Source organism: Oppia nitens, unplaced genomic scaffold, assembly GCF_028296485.1.
Source record: "Oppia nitens isolate AA-2021 unplaced genomic scaffold, nextdenovo-longstitch-racon4-pilon3 scaffold1_pilon_pilon_pilon, whole genome shotgun sequence".
Taxonomy (NCBI): Eukaryota; Metazoa; Arthropoda; class Arachnida; order Sarcoptiformes; family Oppiidae; genus Oppia; species Oppia nitens.
This window is the reverse complement of record NW_026533199.1, coordinates 11,868,019-11,892,049: the sequence shown is the minus strand read 5'-3', so window position 1 is coordinate 11,892,049 and position 24,031 is coordinate 11,868,019. Positions and strand designations below refer to the sequence as shown.

Below are 24,031 nucleotides of genomic sequence, written 5' to 3'. Positions count from 1 at the left end.
TAGTAGTTAACCAAACATAGATTGTTACTATCGATGACTAGTGTTGTGTTGTTATCGTTGTTGATATTGTAGGTAATATTGTTAGTCATTATAGACTTACATTGTTGCCAACCAAGTGTACGGACATCACTTGTTCGGCTCGATTTATATAACCAATAGTTCATTTCGGCAATAGTCCCGTCGTCAATAGCTGGTTGATCAGTCAATTTAGCTATACTTACCCGTGAGCTGTCTATAATATATGGTTGGACCCGAACCAGTCCAATATTGTTTTGTTTAGTCACTGGCGAGTACTGGTCGTGTATAATGATTTGGTCGACAGCATAGTAGCTATGATTATATATTAGATCATCATAACCGACACCAACATAAATGCTTGATAAGGGACGACTGTTTTGTTGTTGTTGTATATATTGTTGTTGAAATTGAATAAGTATTTAGATGAGATGTTAGATTAATTGATTTAATTGTAAGTAATTTTTTTAAAAAAAGATATAAAAGATTAATCTCTATTAATATTACAATAAATTCTGTACTTAATTACTCTACACTTACTTATGTAGACAACTGGCGGCCGTTAGTATCCAATTCGTACCAATGATGGATCCGCCGCACAAACGTTCATTGAATTCATTTCTAATCGATGCCTCAAAACTAGTGTTGGCAAAAAAGAGAAATTTACAAAATAATAGAGAAATTTCTAGAAAGTTTCTAAAAGAAATTTCTATCTAAGGGATCCCCATGTTAATTTTGTTTTCTGGATATATCTTATTATGTAACAATACATTGGTTTTACAAGTAATAATTAATTATTAGTATTAATATTTTTATTATTAATTAAAGTAAAAATTAATTTATTTAATTATCTTAAATTCTTATATATATAATAAAATGATTATTAAAATTTTAGAAAACTGATTATTATTAAATAATTATAATTATTTTACATATAGGTATCGCATTTTGTATAGTAGTGTATAGTGTAATGTTATATGAATAGTAGTATTGTCTCATTATTTATATATTATTTCAATAGCTATAGATATGGGGATCCCATAGTATAACAATAAAGTTAAATTTCTATAGAAATTTATTCCTGAGAAATTTTCTAGAAACTTTCTATTTGCCCATCTCTACTCAAAACCTCTTTTATATCGATATTCAAATTTTGTTGAACATATTACCGGCCGATTGTCGGTATTATTATTATTATTATTATTATTGTCACTACCAGTGCTAGAGTTGATTAGCAAAATATTTACTGATAATACTACTAAAACAATTTGGACTAATTGGCCAAAAATTAACATTATTCTAGTTTGATGTTATTATTGTATGAATAAGTTAACTATAAGATTAATTGCTATTATAGTATAGATATATATAACTTTACAATAATTTTATTTTTTTATTCAATATGTTTTTCACTGAATTCAATTATTACGTCAATAAACTAAATATTTTTGTAATATTATGTAAATTATATAAATAGATTTTATTTAAAATTATTTATAGAAACTGCTTCAATAGATATTTTTTAATCTAAATAAATCTAAAGTCTAAATAAATAATAACTTAATTGAATTAAATTTTTTTTACTATACTATTACGGGTAGGAAAAAGTTTCGAGACAAAATTGCATAAAAGTTGAAACTAATTTAATTAATTAATATCAATGTCTTGATTTATAAAATATTCGCCGTCTTTATCTATGATCTTCTGCCATCTCATCGGTAACTCATTCATCCCTTTGCTGAAGAAGGCTTCGTCTTTATGAGCCAAATAATCATTGATGGCAGTTTTGACCCCCTCTTTGTTATTGAAACGTTTACCATCTAAGAAATGCTGCAAAGATCGGAACAATTAGTAATCGGACGGTGCGATATCTGGGCTATACGGTGGGTGTGCCATGACTTCCCAATCTAGGGTTACCAACTTTTGGCGGGTCATTTTTGAAAAATGACTACCCGTTTGGCTTTTTTTGCCGGTGAAAACTCATGAGGCACCCAAACTCGAGCCAAATATCTCGTTCCAATCTTTACCAAATGATTCCAAACAGTCTTTTGGTCCACCTCGAGTATCATACCAATCTCCGTGGTACTTAATCTGGGGTCTTCATCTATCAGGGATCTGATATAATCGTCATCAACCTTTGATGGCGCACCCGATCTTTCTTTGTCTCCCAGACAATAGTCTTTATTGTCAAATCGCTGAAACCACTCGTATACTCTCTTCTAGAGAAAGCATTTGGATACACTTCATTAATTTTCTTGAATGTCTCTGATGCACTTGATCCACGACGATATTTGTTAAGCATGACATTACGGATATGTGGATCTCTTGATGATATTCTATCTACCTCTTTTACTTTTGAAGACATCACCAAAACAACTGATCACAAATGAAAACTAAAGTATTGACTACTGATTTGATTATATAAAATTATGACAACAATAACAGAGACCATACAGTAATGACATAAACTTAGGTTTCTTTGTTTGTCTCGAAACTTATTCCTAACAGTAATACAAAAGATACTACTATATTATAGTTAAATAATAATATTTTAAACAATATATTAATAAAAAATCAATATTAAAACTACATTATAATTAAAATCTTAACAGTTTGAGTAAACATATGTTATTTTTTTTGTACGTCAATTTTATTTTTATTTTTTTACAAAATAAGATTGTAATTTTATAATATTTTTTTGAAAAATAAATATAAAATAAATTTTGTTTGTGTTGGTAGTAATGGTCGATGCTCACGATTATTAGATTTATTATTATTATTATTACTATCAGTAATATTGGTTTTGATTAGCAAAATATTTTGTAATAATAATAACAATACTATTAATAAAACTATTTGCACTAATTGGCCAAAATTAAATATAATTTGTATTATTGTTTGTCTAATAATGATATTATTTAGGGATTATTTAAAAAGATTAAAATTTATTATTAAAAAATATTTTATTAAAATCTCACTGGATAAGTCTAACTAAATTGATAAACAAGGTGACATTATATATATATTTATATAGTTGTTAGTAAAGACTATTATAAGTTATATCTAAAATAGCAATTAATATAATAAAATATAAATTATATATAAAGTTATTTCCTGGAAGTAATAAAAACAATTAATATTATAAATATCTATAAACAATAAAATAAATAAATATAATGCAAATGATATTAAATAAATTAAATTTTTATGAAACATTTTAATAATATAGAGTTTATTAATAATTAATATTTTAATGCTAAAGTTATTGAATATATTCTTCTAGTAATTGTTAATTATATAAACAATAAAATAATTAATATAAATAATACTATAGCTATCTAACTGATAGTCTATCTAACATTAACTAATTTTGACTAATTATTTACAATTTAATTAATAATTTTTTATTCATCTTAGTTAAACATATTATTATTATTGTGCAAAAATTTATTTAATAAATTAACATAATTTCAATTAGACATCTAAAATAAAAAAATCAAATTATAACAGGAAATTAGTAAAATTTTTATTTTATAAAATAATTTTCAAATATAATATTTAAATAAAAATAATTATTATATAATTTAGTAAAAATTAACAAAAACTCAATTAAGAAATTTTAGAAAAAATCAAACAATTATTACAACAAATTTTTTTGATTATTTATATTCCTGTATTATCTTTAATCCATTGTCTAAACGGGACAACACTGGTAACAACATCGGGTTGGTTATCAAAACCGCATGACATACCGGAGGACATAACACCCATTAATGTCTCATATGGTTGGGGAAACCAGGGTAGTCTCATGTTCTGTTCACCTGTAAAATTAAAGTAGTAGTAGTAGTAGTAGTAGTAGTAGTAGTAGTAGTAGTAGTAGTAGTAATAGTAGTAATAGTAGTAATAGTAGTAATAGTAGTAATAGTAGTAATAGTAATTGTACTTTAAATCATTTAAATATAATTTGTGATATATAATATTATTATTTTGTAAATATTAAAATATTTTTAAATATTACATACACTTACATACACAGTATTACACACACACACACACACACACACACACACACACACAYACATACAGTACATACATACACACATATTATTTCTAACCTAACTAATTAACTACTGTATATTAAATTTATTAGATATCAATATATTAATAAATATTTTTTTAATAGACAATACTAATCAAACATACCTTCAATCCAAAGTTGTGCAAAGGATTTTTGTTGTGGTGTTGTTGACGATATTGTTGTAGTAGTAGATGGTGTTGTTGTAGTTGGTGGTGGTTTATCTTTTACAACCATTATAACTGGTCCACCCACATCATCCTATTCATCATATTTTATAAATAAATATATATATATATATATATTTCAAGTAATTAAAAAATATTATTTTCTATTTATCTATTAATCTATCGACACATACATCACAGGCACCCTTTCCTTTGTCGGCCACTACACAAACATTGTTACTGTCAACGATTGGTTTAGTAGTGCTAAGACCGTATGTCATCCTAGACACACACTGTTGCCAATCAAGCTTATGTACATCTAGTGTATGTAGAAACCACCAAACAGAATCAGTACCCCAACCGGCACCGATCTTGGCCTTAGTTCCGTTATGGCCGTGCGGTAATTGATTGTCATCGGCCAATCGTATTGGTCGAACCAAATCACCGAAAGTAATGTTTGATTGGATCCGAACCAGTGCTATATTGTTTTGTTTAGTGTTAGGCAAGTACTTGTCGTGTATAACAATTTTGTCGACAGCAAAGTAGGTATGATTTAATTGGTAATCATTTTTACCGACACCAACAAAAACATTAGAAATTTGATTGCTGTTTGTTTGATAATTATTAAAATACAAAAATAAATCAACAAATTAATCAAAAACTATAAAATCTATGTTTCTGTAAATATTCACACTATACCCGTATACCCAACGTAGACAACTGGCGGCCGTTAGTATCCAATTGGGACCAATAATACTACCGCTACAAAAATGTCGTTTAGTATTGTTGATTATCAACGATGCCGGATAACCCAAACCAAATCCGTTATGTTGCCAATAATTTTTAGGTCTATCCTTTTTATTAGCCAATACACTATTCAATGTATTAGTATTATTACTATAGTTAAAAGCAGTTATATTGGTTTTCTGATTAATCCATTGTAGATATGGCTGAATATTTGTCATAATAGTTGGCCGATTGGAACCACACAACAGATTATCGGTTAGTATACCGATTAATAGTCTAACACTTTTTTCGTAAGCACTACCACAATAGTCTAATTGTTGTTGTTTTGGTATATCAATTGTCACTGATCCACCAACATCACCCTATTATCATATTTTATAGTTAATAAATTAATAGTTAAAAAAAATACAACAATTTTTTTCTCTCTCTCTCTACATATATATAATTAAATCTAAATAATTTTAAGACCCTTACATTACATGTTATTTCCTTATGATAGTTAGCCAAACATAGATTGTTACTATCGATGACTGGTGTTGTGTTGTTGTCGTTGTTGATATTGTAGGTAATATTGTTAGTCATTATAGACTTACATTGTTGCCAACCAACTGTACGGACATTACTTGTTCCTCTCGATTTATATAACCAATAGGTCATTTCGGCTTCCGTCCCGTCCTCAATAACTGGTTGATCGGCCAATCTAGCTATACGTACGTCTGAATTGTCCTGAATATATGGTTGTACCCGAACCAGTGCTATATTGTTTTGTTTAGTCACTGGCGAGTACTGGTCGTGTATAATGATTTGGTCGACAGCATAGTAGCTATGATTATATATGAAATCTTCATCACCGACACCAACATAAATGCTTGATAAGGGACGACTGTTTTGTTGTTGTTGTTGAGATTGAATAAGTATGATATGAAATGATAGGAAGATATGGATATTGAGTTAATTCAATTAAATATATATATATATAAATCTATTCAATTATTCTGTACTTAATTACTCTACACTTACTTATGTAGACAACTGGCAGCCGTTAGTATCCAATTCGTACCAATGATGGATCCGCCGCACAAACGTTCATTGAATTCATTTCTAATCGATGCCCCAAATCCACCCCTATATTTAAATTTTGTCGAACAAATTACCGGCCGATTGTCGGTATTATTATTGTTATTACTACTACTACTACTAATAGCAGTTATATTGGTTTTTTCGTTTATCCATTGAAGAAACGGTAGAATACTGGTAACGACTTTGGGTTGTCCGCCGCCACCGCCGTCGAGTCGGCCGCACGACAGGTCAGCCGATAATATACCTATTAATTTGGTTTTTCTACTTGGATAACTATTATTATTATTATTATTTATATTATTATCGGAATCATATTGTTTATCTACTGTCACTGCACCGCCTACATCATCATTATATTCTGCCTATTATTTTTGATAAAAAATAAAACAAAACAAAAAAAAATAAATTAAGACAAAAAGTAAGTCTCTCTCTCTCTCTCTCTCTCTTTCTCTACTCTTTACTCCTATTATACTATACTATACTATGGATACAAACACGACAGACACCCTCTCCTTTGGCGGTCAGCAGACAAATATTATTACTATTAATAATCGGTATTTTTGTTTTTGTTTTTGTGTTGTTGTTGTTGTTGGTGGTGGTGGTGGTGTTGTAGGTCGACACTATACTAGTACAATGTTTCCAATCGATAGTCCGGGCGTTTATAGTTAGCATAAAATAAAATTTTTTCGTTTCCCAATCGTGTAGATAGGCCAGTGACCAGTTGGCAACCGGTTGGTCACCTAATGATAGTATTTCGCTCAAAGAGTTGTCGACAATATAGTCCTTTAGGCGAACCAATGCTATATTGTTTTCGTTAGTTTCGGGTGAATAGTGATCGTATATAACCGTATGATTGATGGCATAGTGTTTAACAAAAACTTTAATACTTGAAACGTTACGACTGTTTGTTTGTTTGTTTATTTTTTTTTTGTTAAATTAATGATGACGAGGAATGGGTTAAATTTAGAAAAATATGGTGGTCATGGTTTTTTTTGGGGGGGGGGGTGGTAAATAAAATAAAATTTATTAGAAAAAACAAAGATACATAAAAAAAATAAAATGAAAGCTTAGAAAAGTATTTTTAAGCAAATTAATAAACGTTAATAATTTTTTTTAATAGATTTTTTTATATTAAAAAAATCATTACTAACATTACTTAATTACTATAAGTTATAGTAATTAAGTAATGTTAGTAATGATTTTTTTTTTAATCTATAACTAAAAAATAGTCTATAACTTACTTATATACACAACTGGCTGCTGTTAGTATCCAATACGGGCTGATTATAGTACCGCTGCACAAGTGTTCGTCACTACCATTGATTATGGTCCTCAATGATACTGTAAAACCGGTACCTCTGTTGGGCTGGTATTTTGTACCTAACATAGGCTCAGTTGTTGTAGCAAGTTTAGGTTTAGTAGTGGTAGGAGTAGTACTACTAGGTGTCGGTGTTGTATTTGTACCAACAGTATCATCGCAGAGATCAGTGGTAGACTTGATTAGCAAAATATTTACTGATATTAATACTAATAAAACAATTTGGACTAATTGTCCAAATATTAACATTATTATTGATTGGTGTTATTATTGTATGGCTACTAACTATAGATTATGCTATTATAGTAACTACAGTATAACTATATGATAGCTATTAACAGTTTTTTTTATAGTAAATGATAAATTTTTTTACAAACATATATCTTATATATATATACAAAGATATATATATCTTTACAATTATTTTTTTTATTCAATATGGTTTTCACTGAATCTAATATCATTTACACATAATTAGTGCGTCAATAAACTAAATAAATTATATAAATAGTTTATATTTAACATTATTTATATAAATTGCTTCAAAAAATATATATATTTAATCCAATATAAAAGTGTAAATTAATAATTACTTAATTGAATGTAATTTTTTTGCTATACTACAAAAGATACTAATATATTAAAGTAAAATAATAATATTTTAAACAATATATTAATAAAAAAATACTTTTAAAAAAAGATTTTTACAATTAATTTGATAAATTTAAAAACAATATTAAAATGCATTATAATTAAAATCTTAACGGTTTGAGTAAACATATGCAATATGTTATTTTTTGTACGTCAATTTTATTTTATATTAAATTTGTAATTTTTTATTATTTTTAAAAAAATATATATAACAGATTGATAATAAATTTTTAAGAGAAAATTCAAACAATTATTACAACAAAAATTTGTGATTATTTATTAGATTCCTGTATTATCTTTAATCCATTGTCTAAACGGGACAACACTGGTAACAACATCGGGTTGGTTATCAAAACCGCATGACATACCGGAGGACATAACACCCATTAATGTCTCATATGGAAAGGGAAACCAGGGTAGTCTCATGTTCTGTTCACCTGAAAATTAAAGTAGTAGTAGTAGTAGTAATTGTATGTTAAATCAGTTAAATATTAATTTATAAGTCGCGCACATAAACACAAACACACAAACAGACAAACACACAAACATACACACAAACATACACATAAACATACACACAAACAAACACACAAACATACACACAAACATACACACAAACATACACACAAACATACACACAAACATACACACAAACATACACACAAACATACACACAAACATACACACAAACATACACACAAACATACACACAAACATACACACAAACATACACACAAACATACACACAAACATACACACAAACATACACACAAACATACACACAAACATACACACAAACATACACACAAACATACACACAAACATACACACAAACATACACACAAACATACACACAAACATACATACAAACATACACACAAACATACACACAAACATACACACAAACATACACACAAACATACATACAAACATACACACAAACATACACACAAACATACATACAAACATACACACAAACATACACACAAACGTTCATTAAATTCATTTCTAATCGATTCCCCAAACCCTCTCCTATTTTTTAATTTTGTTGAACAAATTACCGGCCGATTGTCGGTATTATTATTATTATTACTACTACTACTACTACTAATAGCAGTTATATTGGTTTTTTCGTTTATCCATTGAAGAAACGGTACAATACTGGTAACGACTTTGGGTTGTCGGCCGCCGTCGAGTTGACCGCATGACAGGTCAGCCGATAGGATACCTATTAATCTGGTTTTTCTAATTTGATTATTATTATTATTTTTACCATCAGATTCATATTGTTTATCTACTGACACTGCACCGCCTACATCACCATCATATCCTTTCTATTATTATTGTTTAAAAAATCAAATTTAAAAAAATCAAATTAATAAAATAAAAACAAAAGAGAAACTCTCTCTCTCTCTCTCTCTCTCTCTCTCTCTCTCTCTCTCTCTCTCTCTCTCTCTCTCTCTCTCTCTCTCTCTCTCTCTCTCTCTCTCTACTCTACTCTACTCTACTTTACACTAACACGACAGACACCCTGTCCTTTGGCGGTCAGCAGACAAATATTATTACTATTAAGAATCGGTGTTTTTGTTATAGCTTTTGTGTTATTGTTGGTTGTATTGGTGTTGTTGTTGTTGTTGTTGTCCGACACTATTATAGTCGTACAATGTTTCCAATCGATAGTCCGGGCTTTTATAGTTTTCATCCAATTAACTCTAAATAATTTTGGATCCCAATCGTGTAGATAGGCCAGTGACCAGTTGGCAACCGGTTGGTCAGCTAATGATAGTATTTCGATTAAAGGGTTGTCGACAATATAGTCCTTTAGGCGAACCAATGCTATATTGTTTTCGTTAGTTTCGGGTGAATAGTGATCGTATATAACCGTATGATTGATGGCATAGTGTTTAACAAAAACTTTAATACTTGAAACGTTACGACTGTTTGTTTGTTTGTTTGTTTTTTTTTTTGTTAAATTAATGATGACGAGGAATCATATTACAATATAATACGCGCGCGTGAATCGACTCGGGTGAGCGGCTCTTGAGTCCGTCCGGGCTGTCCAACCAATCATTAACGTAGAGCAACTCGCGGGACGACCGCCGATGACCAGTTGGTTTTCGGACACCTTTTGGTCCGAAATTGAGCCCTTCAGGGCTCGGGCGCTACCCTACCGCTAGCACGCGTACGGTTGTAGTTGTTGATTAAGTTGACACAATTTAAAGTGAATTAACTATTTATAAGTTTTATTCAAGTGGTTATCTAAAACTAGTCTAATAATACATTAGTGAATATATGTGTAGAGTCTGAGACTCAACTAAAAACTAACACAAAATACTGAGAGAGTCCCAGTACTCTCAGAGTCAGACTCTTATATCTCTGATCTGTGAGTGTCAGTCCCTGAGTTGGGAACAGTAGGCTTTTATATAGGCTGGTAGGGTATACAGTATATACTATATGTGGGCTGTACTTAATAGCCAATAACATGCAACAATATAAGTAAAATATTCATTATACTGTACCCCACCACACCTTAATAAAAGCCCCCCGTTTAACAAAAGATAAAATTATATAAGATTAAATATTAACAATAAATTTCCGCTTTTAATTAATAGGGGAAACCCGAGATCCGGGAGAAAACCTATTGACAACAATAGCTGAAGCGGTCTCAGATTGCAATAATGTATAATTGGTATAAAAACTTCTATTGTCCCAAATTTGGGACACTAACTTAGTTAAATTAAAACCTATTCTAATTTTCGGACAAATTATATATTAATGCAAACACTTGTTTATACAATACAAGTGCTATTGTTGTCCCATAAAAATATATAGTTACATAAAATTTAAAATTAATTATAATATAAAATTATTGTTTAAATAATTATTCGTATTAAAATATTAAAAGGTTTTAAAATAATTAAAATATGAAATATATTATATATAATTTAATTAAATTGTATTTAAGTATACTAAGTATATTTCAGTTTATCGTTAATGTACATAACATTGACATTAAATCCAATAAAATGTTGATCATTGGTTTATCTCTTGAGACGCGTAGTATTGACAGTATAGTTGAATTAACAGATCCAATTGTTGATACCGATGATAACTATTTAAAGTGTCGTCGATTAGGTCAATGTTATCAATACCGGCAGTAGTTACTGTGCTTCTTAAAGTGATATTGTGTTGTTGCAATTGATACTATGATACCACCAATATTGTATTGTAGTACCAAAATATGTCAATGATAATACATTTTGTTGTTGTTATGATTGAGTTAGATGTTTTAAATAAACTTTTTTACAATTAAAATTATTATTACATTTTTGTGATTAAATAATTTTTATAATAATAAAGGATTATAATATTTTATAAAACAATTGTTCAGTAAAAAACAATATTTAATATAAATGTTAAAGTAAAAATATATTAAAAAGTATATAATTATTAATATTATAGAATAGATTTGTCTCAATTTAATTTTAGATAACATTATATAATAATATTTAAGACAATTTTCTATACTTTAAATAAATATTTATTATATATAGTTATAAAATAATTATGAATATTTGAGACATTAGTCTTAAATACTGATAGTTATGTCTCGATTTACTGTCTAAAATTTCAGACAAAAGTATATATAAATATTTAAGATAAAAAACATTTTTTAATTAAACTAAATTAGATAAAATTAATTATTATTTTATAACCTTATTTTTAAATTATTCAAATAATTTTCAAACATTAGTTCAAAAATATTAAATTATAATATTTTTTCCTTCGGATTGAAGAAAATGTCCAAAAAATAGTAAAAAATAATTATTTATATTAAATTACATTACATTTATAATTATTGCATCTTTTTCTTATGTATTTGTATGTAGTGTGTACATAATTTAAATATACTTAATAAAGATAAAATAATGGTTATATTAGATATTTAATTTAATTTTTGTTTTTTATATTATTTATTCTTATTTTTTTCAATTTTTTTTACTATTTTTGTTTACACTTAATTTATACACTTTTTGTTTTACTGTAATTAATTTCTTTAATTCAATAAATTTAATTTATTTATTTATACTATTTTTTTATTAATTTTATTTTAAATGTATCCTAATAATTATTATCAATTCAAAACGAAAAAAGGATCACTAAATTCAGTGTAAATCATTTTGGCCATTAATGAGGACATAAATTTAATAATCATACTTAATTATTTTGAATCAATAAATTATTTAACCCATTATAAACATTTATTTTATATTTAATTGTTCAAAAATCAAGTCTCAATTTTATACAAATTTTCTCATTCCTTAAATTAATTTCTTAATTTAAGTCTATCATATTTAACTTTTTATTTCAAACCTCAAATTATATTTGAGTCTAATTTAATCTTCAATTATTTCATTCCTTAAATTATTTTCTAATTTAAGTCTAATTTTAAACATTTTATGCGCAACTGTTTATATTTCATAAATTATATGTAAGTAATAGGTACCTTATTAATTTACATACTAAACACTAATTGAGACCGACCATTTTTTCAGGCCATTAAAATTTATTTTAAACAAAAACTTAAATATTTACTTCTAGGGCTTAATTTCATACAATAGGTACTTTAATGTAAATCTACAATTATTTAAAATATTTTTATAAATTTATTTCATACTTAATTAATCAATTATCAAATCAAAATATTTTTTATAAATTAAATACATTGAATAATTTTAAGCTTTATATCGAACTTACACTATAAATTTTACTTAAATAACTAATTAATATGTCATAAAATGTACTTGTTTTTGAACATTTTATTAATTTTAGTTTATTGGTCTGTATTTTCAACCAATACAATAATTTCAGACAATTCATTATTTTCAGACACACAATTTTCAGACACTATTTTCACACTATTTTCAAACACATTATTTTCAACCACTATTTTCAGACACGCTATTTTATGACATTATTTTTAAACACTATTTTCAGACACTATTTATAGACATTATTTTCAAACACTATTTTCAGACACACTATTTTCATACATACTATTTTCAGACACACTATTTTCATAAATACTATTTTCAGACACTATATTCACACACTATTTTCAGACACTATTTTCAGACACACTATTTTCATACATACTATTTTCAGACACACTATTTTCATATATACTATTTTCAGACACACTATTTTCATTAACTAAAAATGAAGAATAGATATCGGCATATGTAGAGTCCTATTAATTTAGCTGATCTGCTGATGCAGATCCAGGTGACTGAAGAATAGCTCTTGTAGCTGATTTTATCGTAGTGCTTTAGTGCGTAGATTTTATCGTTTGTGATAGCACGAGCGGGCAAGATGACCAGGTTTGTGACAAAATTCACAAACAGGTCTACCTTCAACAGTTTGTCTATATTGATATCTGTAACTATCATAATTACGGTATTTATTCATAAACTGTTCAAACATTGAACATAATTTAGAAATATCATTTTGGGACTCAGTGCTATTAATTTGGGACTCATTTTGTTTTTGCTCAGTTTGAAATTTATTTAGAGACTGTTCATTATGCTCAACGCTATTTATAAATAGGTAATTATGAGATTGTCTTATCTGAGATAAGAATTCGGACTCTTCTATTGACTTAAGTTTACTTAATAAATCAATACAATCTTTGGGCTCAAATATAGCTACTTTTTCTAACATTCCAGATCTTAGCCCTCGCATAATATGTGTCAGCTTTTCTTGTTCATCCATAAGGGGATTATGTTTCTCACATAATCTAATTATATCATAATAATAGTTAAGGACTGACTCATTGAGCTTCTGGTATCTGGTAATTAATTTTAATTGCTGAAATGATCTGTAATTTTTTTGTCTAAAAGCGTTTGTGAGACCCTCATAAATGTCATCTAATGACAATTTATTTTCAAACGTGGCATCTGTTTTAAGTTTAACAAAATTCCTATACCACATCTCAGCAATGCCTTCTAAGTGTACAGGGAGTCTCAACTTTTTCATTTCATTGCTCCAGTTATTACATCTCGCAATATAACTGTAATGATCAATCCAATCATCTATATCACCACTCCCATCAAAATTTTGAGGGGTTACTGAGCCGACTGTGATTATAAACTTAAATTCATGTTTGCCTTTACTTTCAAACATCTGGTTATTGTTAGTAAGTGTATTAGAGCTGTTAGTTACACTATCACAAGTAATATTTGAAACAATTTTTGGGTTATTTTGAGTGTTACTTCCATGCAATGAGTTATTTGGGACATTATTAGGACAATTATTTAGAGCATTAGTTTGGGAATTTGCTTGCAAAATTGGATAAGCAGTTATATTAGTTGAAGTGTCATTTGAAATATTTTGGCTGTTATTTATTACTTGTTCTAGTGATATTGCATTAGTATTAGTAAGCGTTAGGTCATCAACAAATGTTAAATTTATTGCATTAGTATTATCTGCGTTATTTTCAGTTTCAGTGTCGTTTAAAACACTTATGTCTGTATTAGTTAAGTTATGCGCATTTGAAGTATTTCGGGATCTGTTTTTACGCTTAAGCATTTTTTTATTGCTTTTGAGGTGATTTTGTTGAGCAATAGATTTGAAAAGTAATATATAGTTATTATTGCTCTTTGTGAGTCAAGAAATGTTTTTATTGCGTTTCACATGCATTATCTAACTCAACGCAACCATATGTAAGATTAACTGTTAGGGACTGAAATTTGTAATCCCTACTCAAGTACTGTTCAGTATTATAGTATAGCATAATTTTTTTAAATAAGATTCATGAAAATAATTTGAATTATTTAATTAAAATAAAGCAGTTTTAAAATATTTTTATATAATTCAATTATAGAAAATTAATATAATTTTTTAATTTCTATTTTTAAGACTCAAATTATGCATTAAAATTTGATAGTTTTAGTAATAGTAATAATAACATTAAATAATAGCATTCATAGATTAAATTAAGTATAGTTATCGCAACAAATAATACAAGAAAATATAGCACTAAAATATCAATTTAATAAAATTAAAACGATAAAATATTGATTATAATTTTGGGACATACCTTATATAAACTTATCAGATAAGTACTTTTGAAATCGTTACCTTTGCGACCTCCACCATATACAATATAATACGCGCGCGTGAATCGACTCGGGTGAGCGGCTCTTGAGTCCGTCCGGGCTGTCCAACCAATCATTAACGTAGAGCAACTCGCGGGACGACCGCCGATGACCAGTTGGTTTTCGGACACCTTTTGGTCCGAAATTGAGCCCTTCAGGGCTCGGGCGCTACCCTACCGCTAGCACGCGTACGGTTGTAGTTGTTGATTAAGTTGACACAATTTAAAGTGAATTAACTATTTATAAGTTTTATTCAAGTGGTTATCTAAAACTAGTCTAATAATACATTAGTGAATATATGTGTAGAGTCTGAGACTCAACTAAAAACTAACACAAAATACTGAGAGAGTCCCAGTACTCTCAGAGTCAGACTCTTATATCTCTGATCTGTGAGTGTCAGTCCCTGAGTTGGGAACAGTAGGCTTTTATATAGGCTGGTAGGGTATACAGTATATACTATATGTGGGCTGTACTTAATAGCCAATAACATGCAACAATATAAGTAAAATATTCATTATACTGTAATATTGTTTATCTACTGTCACTGCACCGCCTACATCATCATTATATTCTGCCTATAATTATTGATAAAAAATAAAACAAAACAAAAAAAATAAATTAAGACAAAAAGTAAGTCTATCTCTCTCTCTCTCTCTCTCTCTCTCTCTCTCTCTCTCTCTCTCTCTCTCTCTCTCTCTCTTCTCTACTCTTTACTCCTATTATACTATACTATACTATGGATACAAACACGACAGACACCCTCTCCTTTGGCGGTCAGCAGACAAATATTATTACTATTAATAATCGGTATTTTTGTTATTGCTTTTGTTTTGTTGTTGTTGGTGGTGGTGGTGGTGGTGTTGTAGGTCGACACTATACTACTACAATGTTTCCAATCGATAGTCCGGGCGTTTATAGTTAGCATAAAATAAAATTTTTTCGTTTCCCAATCGTGTAGATAGGCCAGTGACCAGTTGGCAACCGGTTGGTCACCTAATGATAGTATTTCGCTCAAAGAGTTGTCGACAATATAGTCTTTTAGGCGAACCAATGCTATATTGTTTTCGTTAGTTTCGGGTAAGTAGTGATCGTATATAACCGTATGGTTGACGGCATACTCTTTATAAAATACTCTAATATTTGAAACGGTACGACTGTTTTGTGGATTTTTTTAGTTATATATATATTTTTAAATATGATGGTGTTTTTTTTGGGTGCGTGAGTGGTTTAAATAAAATAAGATTAATTCAAAACATATATAAACAAACTTTAGAAAAAAAATTAAATATATTTATGTATTATAAATTTTTTTTTTATAATTATTAAGAAAACAAATAAAATGAAAGCTTAGCAAAAAGTATTTTAAGTAAATAAATAAACATTAATAATTGTTTTTTTTAATAAAATATTAGTAATAACTTTACATAATTACTATAATACTTACTTATATACACAACTGGCTGCTGTTAGTACCCAATGGGGACTTATTATAGTACCGCTGCACAAGTGTCTGTTACTACCATTGATGTTGGTCCTCAATGATACAGTAAAACTGCTATCTTCATTGGTATGGTATTTTGTAACCAACATAGGCTCTGTAGTTGTAGTAGGGGTAGTACTACTAGGTGTCGGTGTTGTATTAATAATAGTAGTATCATCGCAGAGATCAGTACTAGTTTTGATTAGCAAAATATTTACTGATAATACTATTAAAACAATTTGGACTAATTGGCCAAAAATTAACATTATTATTGTTTCCTGTTATTATTGTATGGATAAGTTAACTATAAATTATGCTATTATAATAACTATCACTATATGATAGTTATTAAATGTTTTTTTAAACTAAACGATAAATTTTTTACAAACATATATTGATATATAACTTCACAATAATTTTATTGTTTTATTCAATATGGTTTTCACTGAATCTAATATCAGTTTACACATAATTAGTGCGTCAATAAACTAAATAAATTATATAAATAGTTTTTATTTGACATTATTTTTAAAAACTGCTTCAATATATATATATATTTTTTTAATACTATATAAAGGTGTATATAAATAATTACATAATTGAATGTTATTATTTTTTGTTATACTAGAAAAGATACAAATATATTATAGTTAAATAATAATATTTTAAACAATATATTAATAAAATAAAATACTTAGATTTATACAACTAATTTGATAAATTTAAAATAAATATTAAAAATGTATTATAATTAAAATTTTAACGGTTTGAGTAAATGCAATATGTTATTATTTGTACGTCAATTTTATTTTATTTTTTTAAACAGATTGATACACTAAAATTTTTATTAAAAAATCTACAAAATACTACATAAAATCTTGAAAATTTTAATTTCAATTTAACATTTAAAAAAATGATTTTGAAAAATAATATAATTATTAAATAATTTAGTAAAAATTACAGATGGGCAACTAGAAAATTTTTAATAAATTTTCATGAGAAAGTTTCTAGAAAATTTCTAAAGGAATAAATTTCTATAGAAATTTAAATTTATTGTTATATTATGGGATTCCCATATTTATAGCTATATTTAAATACTATATTAATAATAACATATAATACTATTCATTTAACATTATAGTATACTGTATATTGTAGTAACACTACTATACAATATGGGAAAACTATATATAAAATAATTAAATAAATAATCAGTTTTGAAAAAAATTTAATAATAAATTTTATTCTATATATAAGATTTTAATGTAATACTAAAATTTAATTATTATTTTTAAATGTATTGTTAAAAGATAACAAATATCGAGAGAAAAACAAAATTTAAGAAATTTCTTTTTTGAAACTTTCTAGAAATTTCTTTACTATTTTAGAAATTTCTCTTTAATGCCAATACTAGTAAAAATTAACAAACAAACAAACAAACAAATCAATTAATTATAATAAATTTTCTCAAAAACAATTTTTTTTTAATTATTATATTCCTGTATTATCTTTAATCCATTGTCTATACGGGACAATACTGGTAACAACATCGGGTCGATCGGACTGACCGCACGACATACCGCTGGATAGGACACCTACTAATGCCTCAAATGGTATTGGATCCCAGCTGTCGATGTCTATGTAGTGTCTTTCGCCTGTAATATATAGTAGAGTAGTTATAGTAGAGATTGAATTTTGTTTTATGTATTCATGATCTACTTATTCAAATAATTAAATGCTTCATAAAATATTAGCATAGTCAAAATTTTGAAAAGAGGGAGGAGGGTAAGTTAGGAGTGGGGTTGGGTAGGCGTATCAGGTATGGTGGTGAAACAAGTGTTAGATTATTATTATATATTCAACCATCCACACCCTAACCTAACACAAAACTAACTACTTAAATATATCAGTATATATTCAGTGTATATCTATTATACTGGTATATAAAATTATATAATTAATATGTATTGATTTTGTACAACAAATTAGACCAAAACTATTATGCAAACAACAACAGTCTATTATATATCCTAATTTCAATCATTACACACACACACACACACACACACACACACACACACACACACACACACACACACACACACTCACACAAACACACACTACTTCAACTAAACATTATTTCTTAAATATATTTGATATCAATATATATATATATATATATATATTTATATATTTTATGTTAAATAGACAATACTACTCAACAATACCTTCATGTTGTGGTAAGGTTTGTTGTTGTTGTGTTGTTGACGGTATTGTTGCACTACTACTACTAGTAGTAGTAGTAGTAGTAATAGTAGTAGTAGTAGTTGATGTTGTTGTTGTAGGTGTTGGTGGTTTATCTTCAACAACCATTATAACTGGTCCACCCTCATCACCCTAATCATCATATTTTACAAGTAAATATATATATGAATATTTTAACGCTAGAAACATACATTACAGGCACCCTTTCCCTTGTCGGCCACCACACAAATATTATTACTGTCAACGATTGTTATTGTTGGTGATGATGATGTATTGGTAGTAATGGTATTATTTGCTAGTATAGACTTACACTGTTGCCAATCAAGTGTCCGTACGTCCAGTGTATGCAAATACCACCAAACAGATTTCGGGCCCCAACCGGCACCGATCTTGGCCATAGTTCCGTTATGGCTGATATGCGGTACTTGATTTTCATCAGTCAATCGCATTGTCCGAACCAAATTACCGATAGTCATGTTTGGTTGGAGCCGAACCAGTGCTATATTATTTTGTTTAGTCTCAGGCGAATACTTGTCGTGTATAACAATTTTGTCGACAGCATAGTAGCTATCATTGAATTTGTAATCATTTCTACCGACACCAACAACAATGTCCGAAACAGTACGACTAGGTTTGTAGTAGTAGTAGTAGTAGTAGTTGTTGTTGTTGTTGTGGTGATAGTTATATAAGAGTAAAGTAAAATGATATACAAATTATAAATATATATATATATATAAAAAAAATATATAGTTTATAATTTTGTTGTTGTTGTTGTTATAATTACTTATGTAGACAACTGGCAGCCGTTAGTATCCAATTCGTACCAATGATACTACCGCTACAAAAATGTTCATTAAGTTTGCTGATTGTCATCAAAGATGCCGGAAAACCTAAACCAAACTTTTTTATTTTCCAATAACCTTCATGTCTGTCCTCATAATTAGCTAATAGACTATTCCATGTATTATTATGACTATTATTACTAACAGCAGTTATATTGGTTTTCTGATTAATCCATTGTAGATATGGTCCAATACTTGTCATAATAGTTGGCCGATTGGAACCACACAACAGATTATCGGATAGTATACCGATTAATAGTCCATCATTTTTTCCGTGACAATTACCCAATTGTTGTTGTTGTTGTTGTTGTTGTGGTATATCTAATATCACAGGTCCACCAACATCACCCTAAAAGTTGTATTTTACATTATTTTGAAATAAATTATTTTTAAAAATTCAATTTGTTTTCTCACTATATATACATGGGAGTAGTCTGAGGGAGGTAATATCCCAAAATCTCGATCTTAGGGGGGGTATTTTGGCCTTACGCCCCCTAACCCCTACCCACCCCTTACTTAACCCTGATATATATATAATAAAATATAAATTATTTTTTTAAGAGTCACTTACATTACAAGCTATTTCCTTATAGTAGTTAACCAAACATAGATTGTTACTATCGATGACTGGTATTGTGTTGTTATCGTTGTTGATATTGTAGGTAATATTGTTAGTCATTATAGACTTACATTGTTGCCAACCAACTGTACGGACATTACTTGTTCCGCTCGTTATATTTGACCAATAGGTCATTGAAGCAATAGTCGTGTCATAAATAACTAATTTATCTGCCAATCCAACTATACTTACCCGTGAATTATCACTTATGTAGGGCTGGACCCGAACCAGTGCTATATTGTTTTGTTTAGTCACTGGCGAGTACTGGTCGTGTATAATGATTTGGTCGACACCATAATAGCTATGATTATGTATGAAATCTTCATCACCGACACCAACATAAATGTTAGATAAGGAACGACTGTTTTTATTGTTGTTGTAGATATTGTGGTTTGGATTGTGAATAAGTATGATATGAGATGTTAGGGTTTATTTGATTAAATTGTATTAAAAACAAAATATAATATCTATTGAATAAAATCTGAACTTAAATACTATACACTTACTTATGTAGACAACTGGCGGCCGTTAGTATCCAATTCGTACCAATTATGGATCCGCCGCACAATCGTTCATTGAATTCATTTCTAATCGATGCCGAATACCCGCTCCTATCTTCAAATTTTGTTGAACAAATTACCGGCCGATTGTCGGTATTATTATTATTATTATTACTACTACTAATAGCAGTAATATTGGTTTTTTCGTTTATCCATTGAAGAAACGGTGCAATACTAGTAACAACTTTGGGTTGTCGGCCGACACCGCCGTCGAGTTGACCGCACGACAGGTCAGCCGATAGTATACCTATTAATCTGGTTTTTCTACTTCGATAATTATTATTATTATCATCGGGGTTTTCTACTGACACTGCACCGCCTACATCACCAACATATCCTTTCTATTAGTATTGTTTAAAAAATAAAACCAAAAAAAACAAATAAATAAAATAAAAGCAAAAAAAAAGTTTTCTCTCTCTCTTTCTTTCTTTTTCTTTCTCTCTAATTTTTACTCTATATTATACAGTTTATGCCACTAAACTAAAGTTTAAATTTTTAGTTTAAACATTATGTAATGTTTTAGCCAAGCTACTTTATATAACTTATCTAATATATTAGGTAAATGTATACTAAGTTACCTTGCTTAGCGTTAAGTGTTAACTGTATTACACTATATTACTCAAATTTAAACTTTTAATTAGCATTATCTGTAACTATACTATACACTGGAGGACACATACATGACAGACACCCTCTCCTTTGGCGGTCAGCAGACAAATATTATTACTATTAAGAATCGGTGTTTTTGTTGTTGTATTTGTATTGGTGTTGTTGTCCGACACTATAATAGTCGTACAATGTTTCCAATCGATAGTCCGGGAGTTTATGTTTGTTACAAATCGATAATTTTTCGGTTCCCAATCGTGTAGATAGGCTACTGACCAGTTGGCAACCGGTTGGTCACCTAATGATAGTATTTTGTTTTCAGTGTTGTCAACAATATAGTCCTTTAGGCGAACCAATGCTATATTGTTTTCATTAGTTTCGGGTGAATAGTGATCGTATATAACGGTATGATTGACGGCATAGTGTTTATAATCAGGTTTAATACTTGAAACGGTACGACTGTTTTGTTGTTTTTTATTGTTTGATTCAAATAAAATAAAGATTAATTAGAAATCAAATCAAACATTAATATATTATCAAATTATTAGGGATGGGGTGGAAATGTCTTTATATAAAAATAATTAAATTAAAACAATTTTATATAATTATTAAGATATCAAATGAAATAATAGATTGAAAAAAGTAATAATAATACCAATAATAATCGTTTGGTGTTTTTTGGTTTAAACAAAATATAACTTAAACTAAATTACTACAGTATTACTTACTTATATACACAACTGGCTGCTGTTAGTATCCAATGGGGACTTATTATAGTACCGCTGCATAAGTGTCTGTCTCTACCAGTGATGTTAGTCCTCAATGATACTGTAAAACCGACACCTCTATTGCCTCCAGCTTTTACAGGCAATTTAGGCTCTATAGTTTCAGGGGTAGTTGATTTTGAAAGGGTAGTAGTGGTAGGGTTAGTACTACTACTAGGTGTCGGTGTTGTATTTGTACCAACAGTATCATCGCAGAGATCAGTGGTAGACTTGATTAGCAAAATATTTACTGATATTAATACTAATAAAACAATTTGGACTAATTGGCCAAAAATTAACATAATTGTTTTGGTGTGTTATTATTGTATGGATAAGTTAACTATAAGATTATACTATTACAGTAACTGTTTTACTGTATGATAGTTATTGAATGTTTTTTTTAATATTAATGATAAATTTTTTACAAACATATATAGATATCTATAACTTTACAATAATTTTATTTTTTTAAACATATGTTATGCACAGAAGCTGATATTTACACATATTTAGTGCGTCAATAAAATATAATTAAATTATATAAATTTATTTAAATTAATAGAAAATATTTAACAGTATTTACAAAAAAAAACTGCTTTACAATATATTTGTTTAATCCAATATAAAAATGTAAATAAATAATTAGTTAATTGATAGTTCTTATACTATATAATCTACTAATATATTTTAGTTAAATAATAATATTATTAACAATATATTTGATAAATGTCTTAAACCTATTAGAAATGTATTAATCACTTATTTAAATAATAAATTTGAGTAAACATTTTTCAATATGTTATTATATTTTTTGTACGTCAATATTATTTTAGTTTTTTACTAAAAAAAAATTGAAATTTAAAACTAGTTAACGGATTGTTAAAGTAAAATTTTAATTAAACATTTTAAAAAAATCAAATACTATGAAAAAAAATTTAGAAGAAAATTTTCATTTTACAAAATAGATTGAAATATAATTATTATTATTTTTGATTTAAAATAATTGTTAAAATAATTAATAAATAAAAATAAATTATTAAAATCGTTTTATTTTTAAATCTTATTATTATTAATATATTGATAATCAGGGTTGAGAAAGGGGTAAGGCCATCTTACTCCCCTCCTCCTGAGATCGAGAATTTTAGAAATCATAAAATATTTTTTTTTATTAAAGATTATTAATATTTTTATGTCAATATCTAATTTTTACTGTTTTTCCTTTGATTTTGATTTGTCTATTTGAAAATGCCTTTTCATCTAAAGGCACTAACTATAACCAGCTGAGATTGCTTCATAAGCATTTCCATACGAACTCCTTAACATAAAAAAGAAAAAAAAATCAAAGAAAAAATTTAAAAAATACAAAAAAAAATGTAGCAGAGCCTGGATTCGAACCACTGACCTATGTGGGACAGACAGACCGACCGAAAGACTTATAGAATTCAGGAGTTCGTAAAAATACACATAATTGTAATAAACGCATTACCTCTAAACATATTTGATTGGTAACAGTGTAAGTCTATTATAGTCTATAATAGACATACACTGTTACCAATCAAATATGTTTACATTGAGTGTATTGTAGAAACCATCAAATAGTTTTAGATCCCCCAATACAACAACAAAAAAAAAACATTAAATAAAACATTAGAATAATTATTTAATTAAAACCAAAATTAAATATT

At 28.0% G+C, this 24,031-nt stretch overlaps 3 protein-coding genes across 4 annotated transcripts; all 3 read right to left on the bottom strand.

The window, feature by feature from the left end:
• Positions 1-3,663: 3,663 nt before the first annotated feature.
• Positions 3,664-7,764, bottom strand: LOC128951905 (uncharacterized). The gene is made up of 8 exons (XM_054297206.1): positions 7,326-7,764; positions 6,580-6,985; positions 6,025-6,446; positions 5,479-5,887; positions 4,957-5,366; positions 4,452-4,863; positions 4,219-4,351; positions 3,664-3,836 (listed from the first exon to the last, which is right to left on the bottom strand). The coding sequence occupies exons 1-8, from the start codon at positions 7,649-7,651 to the stop codon at positions 3,679-3,681; spliced, it is 2,676 nt and encodes an 891-aa protein (XP_054153181.1). The 5' UTR covers positions 7,652-7,764; the 3' UTR covers positions 3,664-3,678.
• A 1,767-nt stretch (positions 7,765-9,531) lies between these two features.
• Positions 9,532-22,740, bottom strand: LOC128951904 (uncharacterized). 2 transcript variants are annotated; one of them, XM_054297203.1, is made up of 8 exons: positions 22,311-22,740; positions 21,657-22,041; positions 20,923-21,317; positions 20,369-20,777; positions 19,740-20,146; positions 19,147-19,582; positions 18,919-19,087; positions 18,135-18,345 (listed from the first exon to the last, which is right to left on the bottom strand). In XM_054297203.1, exons 1-8 carry the CDS (start codon positions 22,646-22,648, stop codon positions 18,182-18,184), a joined length of 2,703 nt encoding a protein of 900 aa, XP_054153178.1. In that variant the 5' UTR covers positions 22,649-22,740; the 3' UTR covers positions 18,135-18,181. The 2 variants fall into 2 exon arrangements, with proteins under 2 accessions (XP_054153179.1, XP_054153178.1); XM_054297204.1 differs by lacking the exons at positions 18,135-18,345; positions 18,919-19,087; positions 19,147-19,582 and adding an exon at positions 9,532-9,990.
• On the bottom strand, positions 15,148-17,055 carry LOC128951924 (trypsin-like). The gene is made up of 3 exons (XM_054297231.1): positions 16,655-17,055; positions 15,959-16,364; positions 15,148-15,785 (listed from the first exon to the last, which is right to left on the bottom strand). The coding sequence occupies exons 1-3, from the start codon at positions 16,954-16,956 to the stop codon at positions 15,684-15,686; spliced, it is 810 nt and encodes a 269-aa protein (XP_054153206.1). The 5' UTR covers positions 16,957-17,055; the 3' UTR covers positions 15,148-15,683.
• Positions 22,741-24,031: the final 1,291 nt, after the last annotated feature.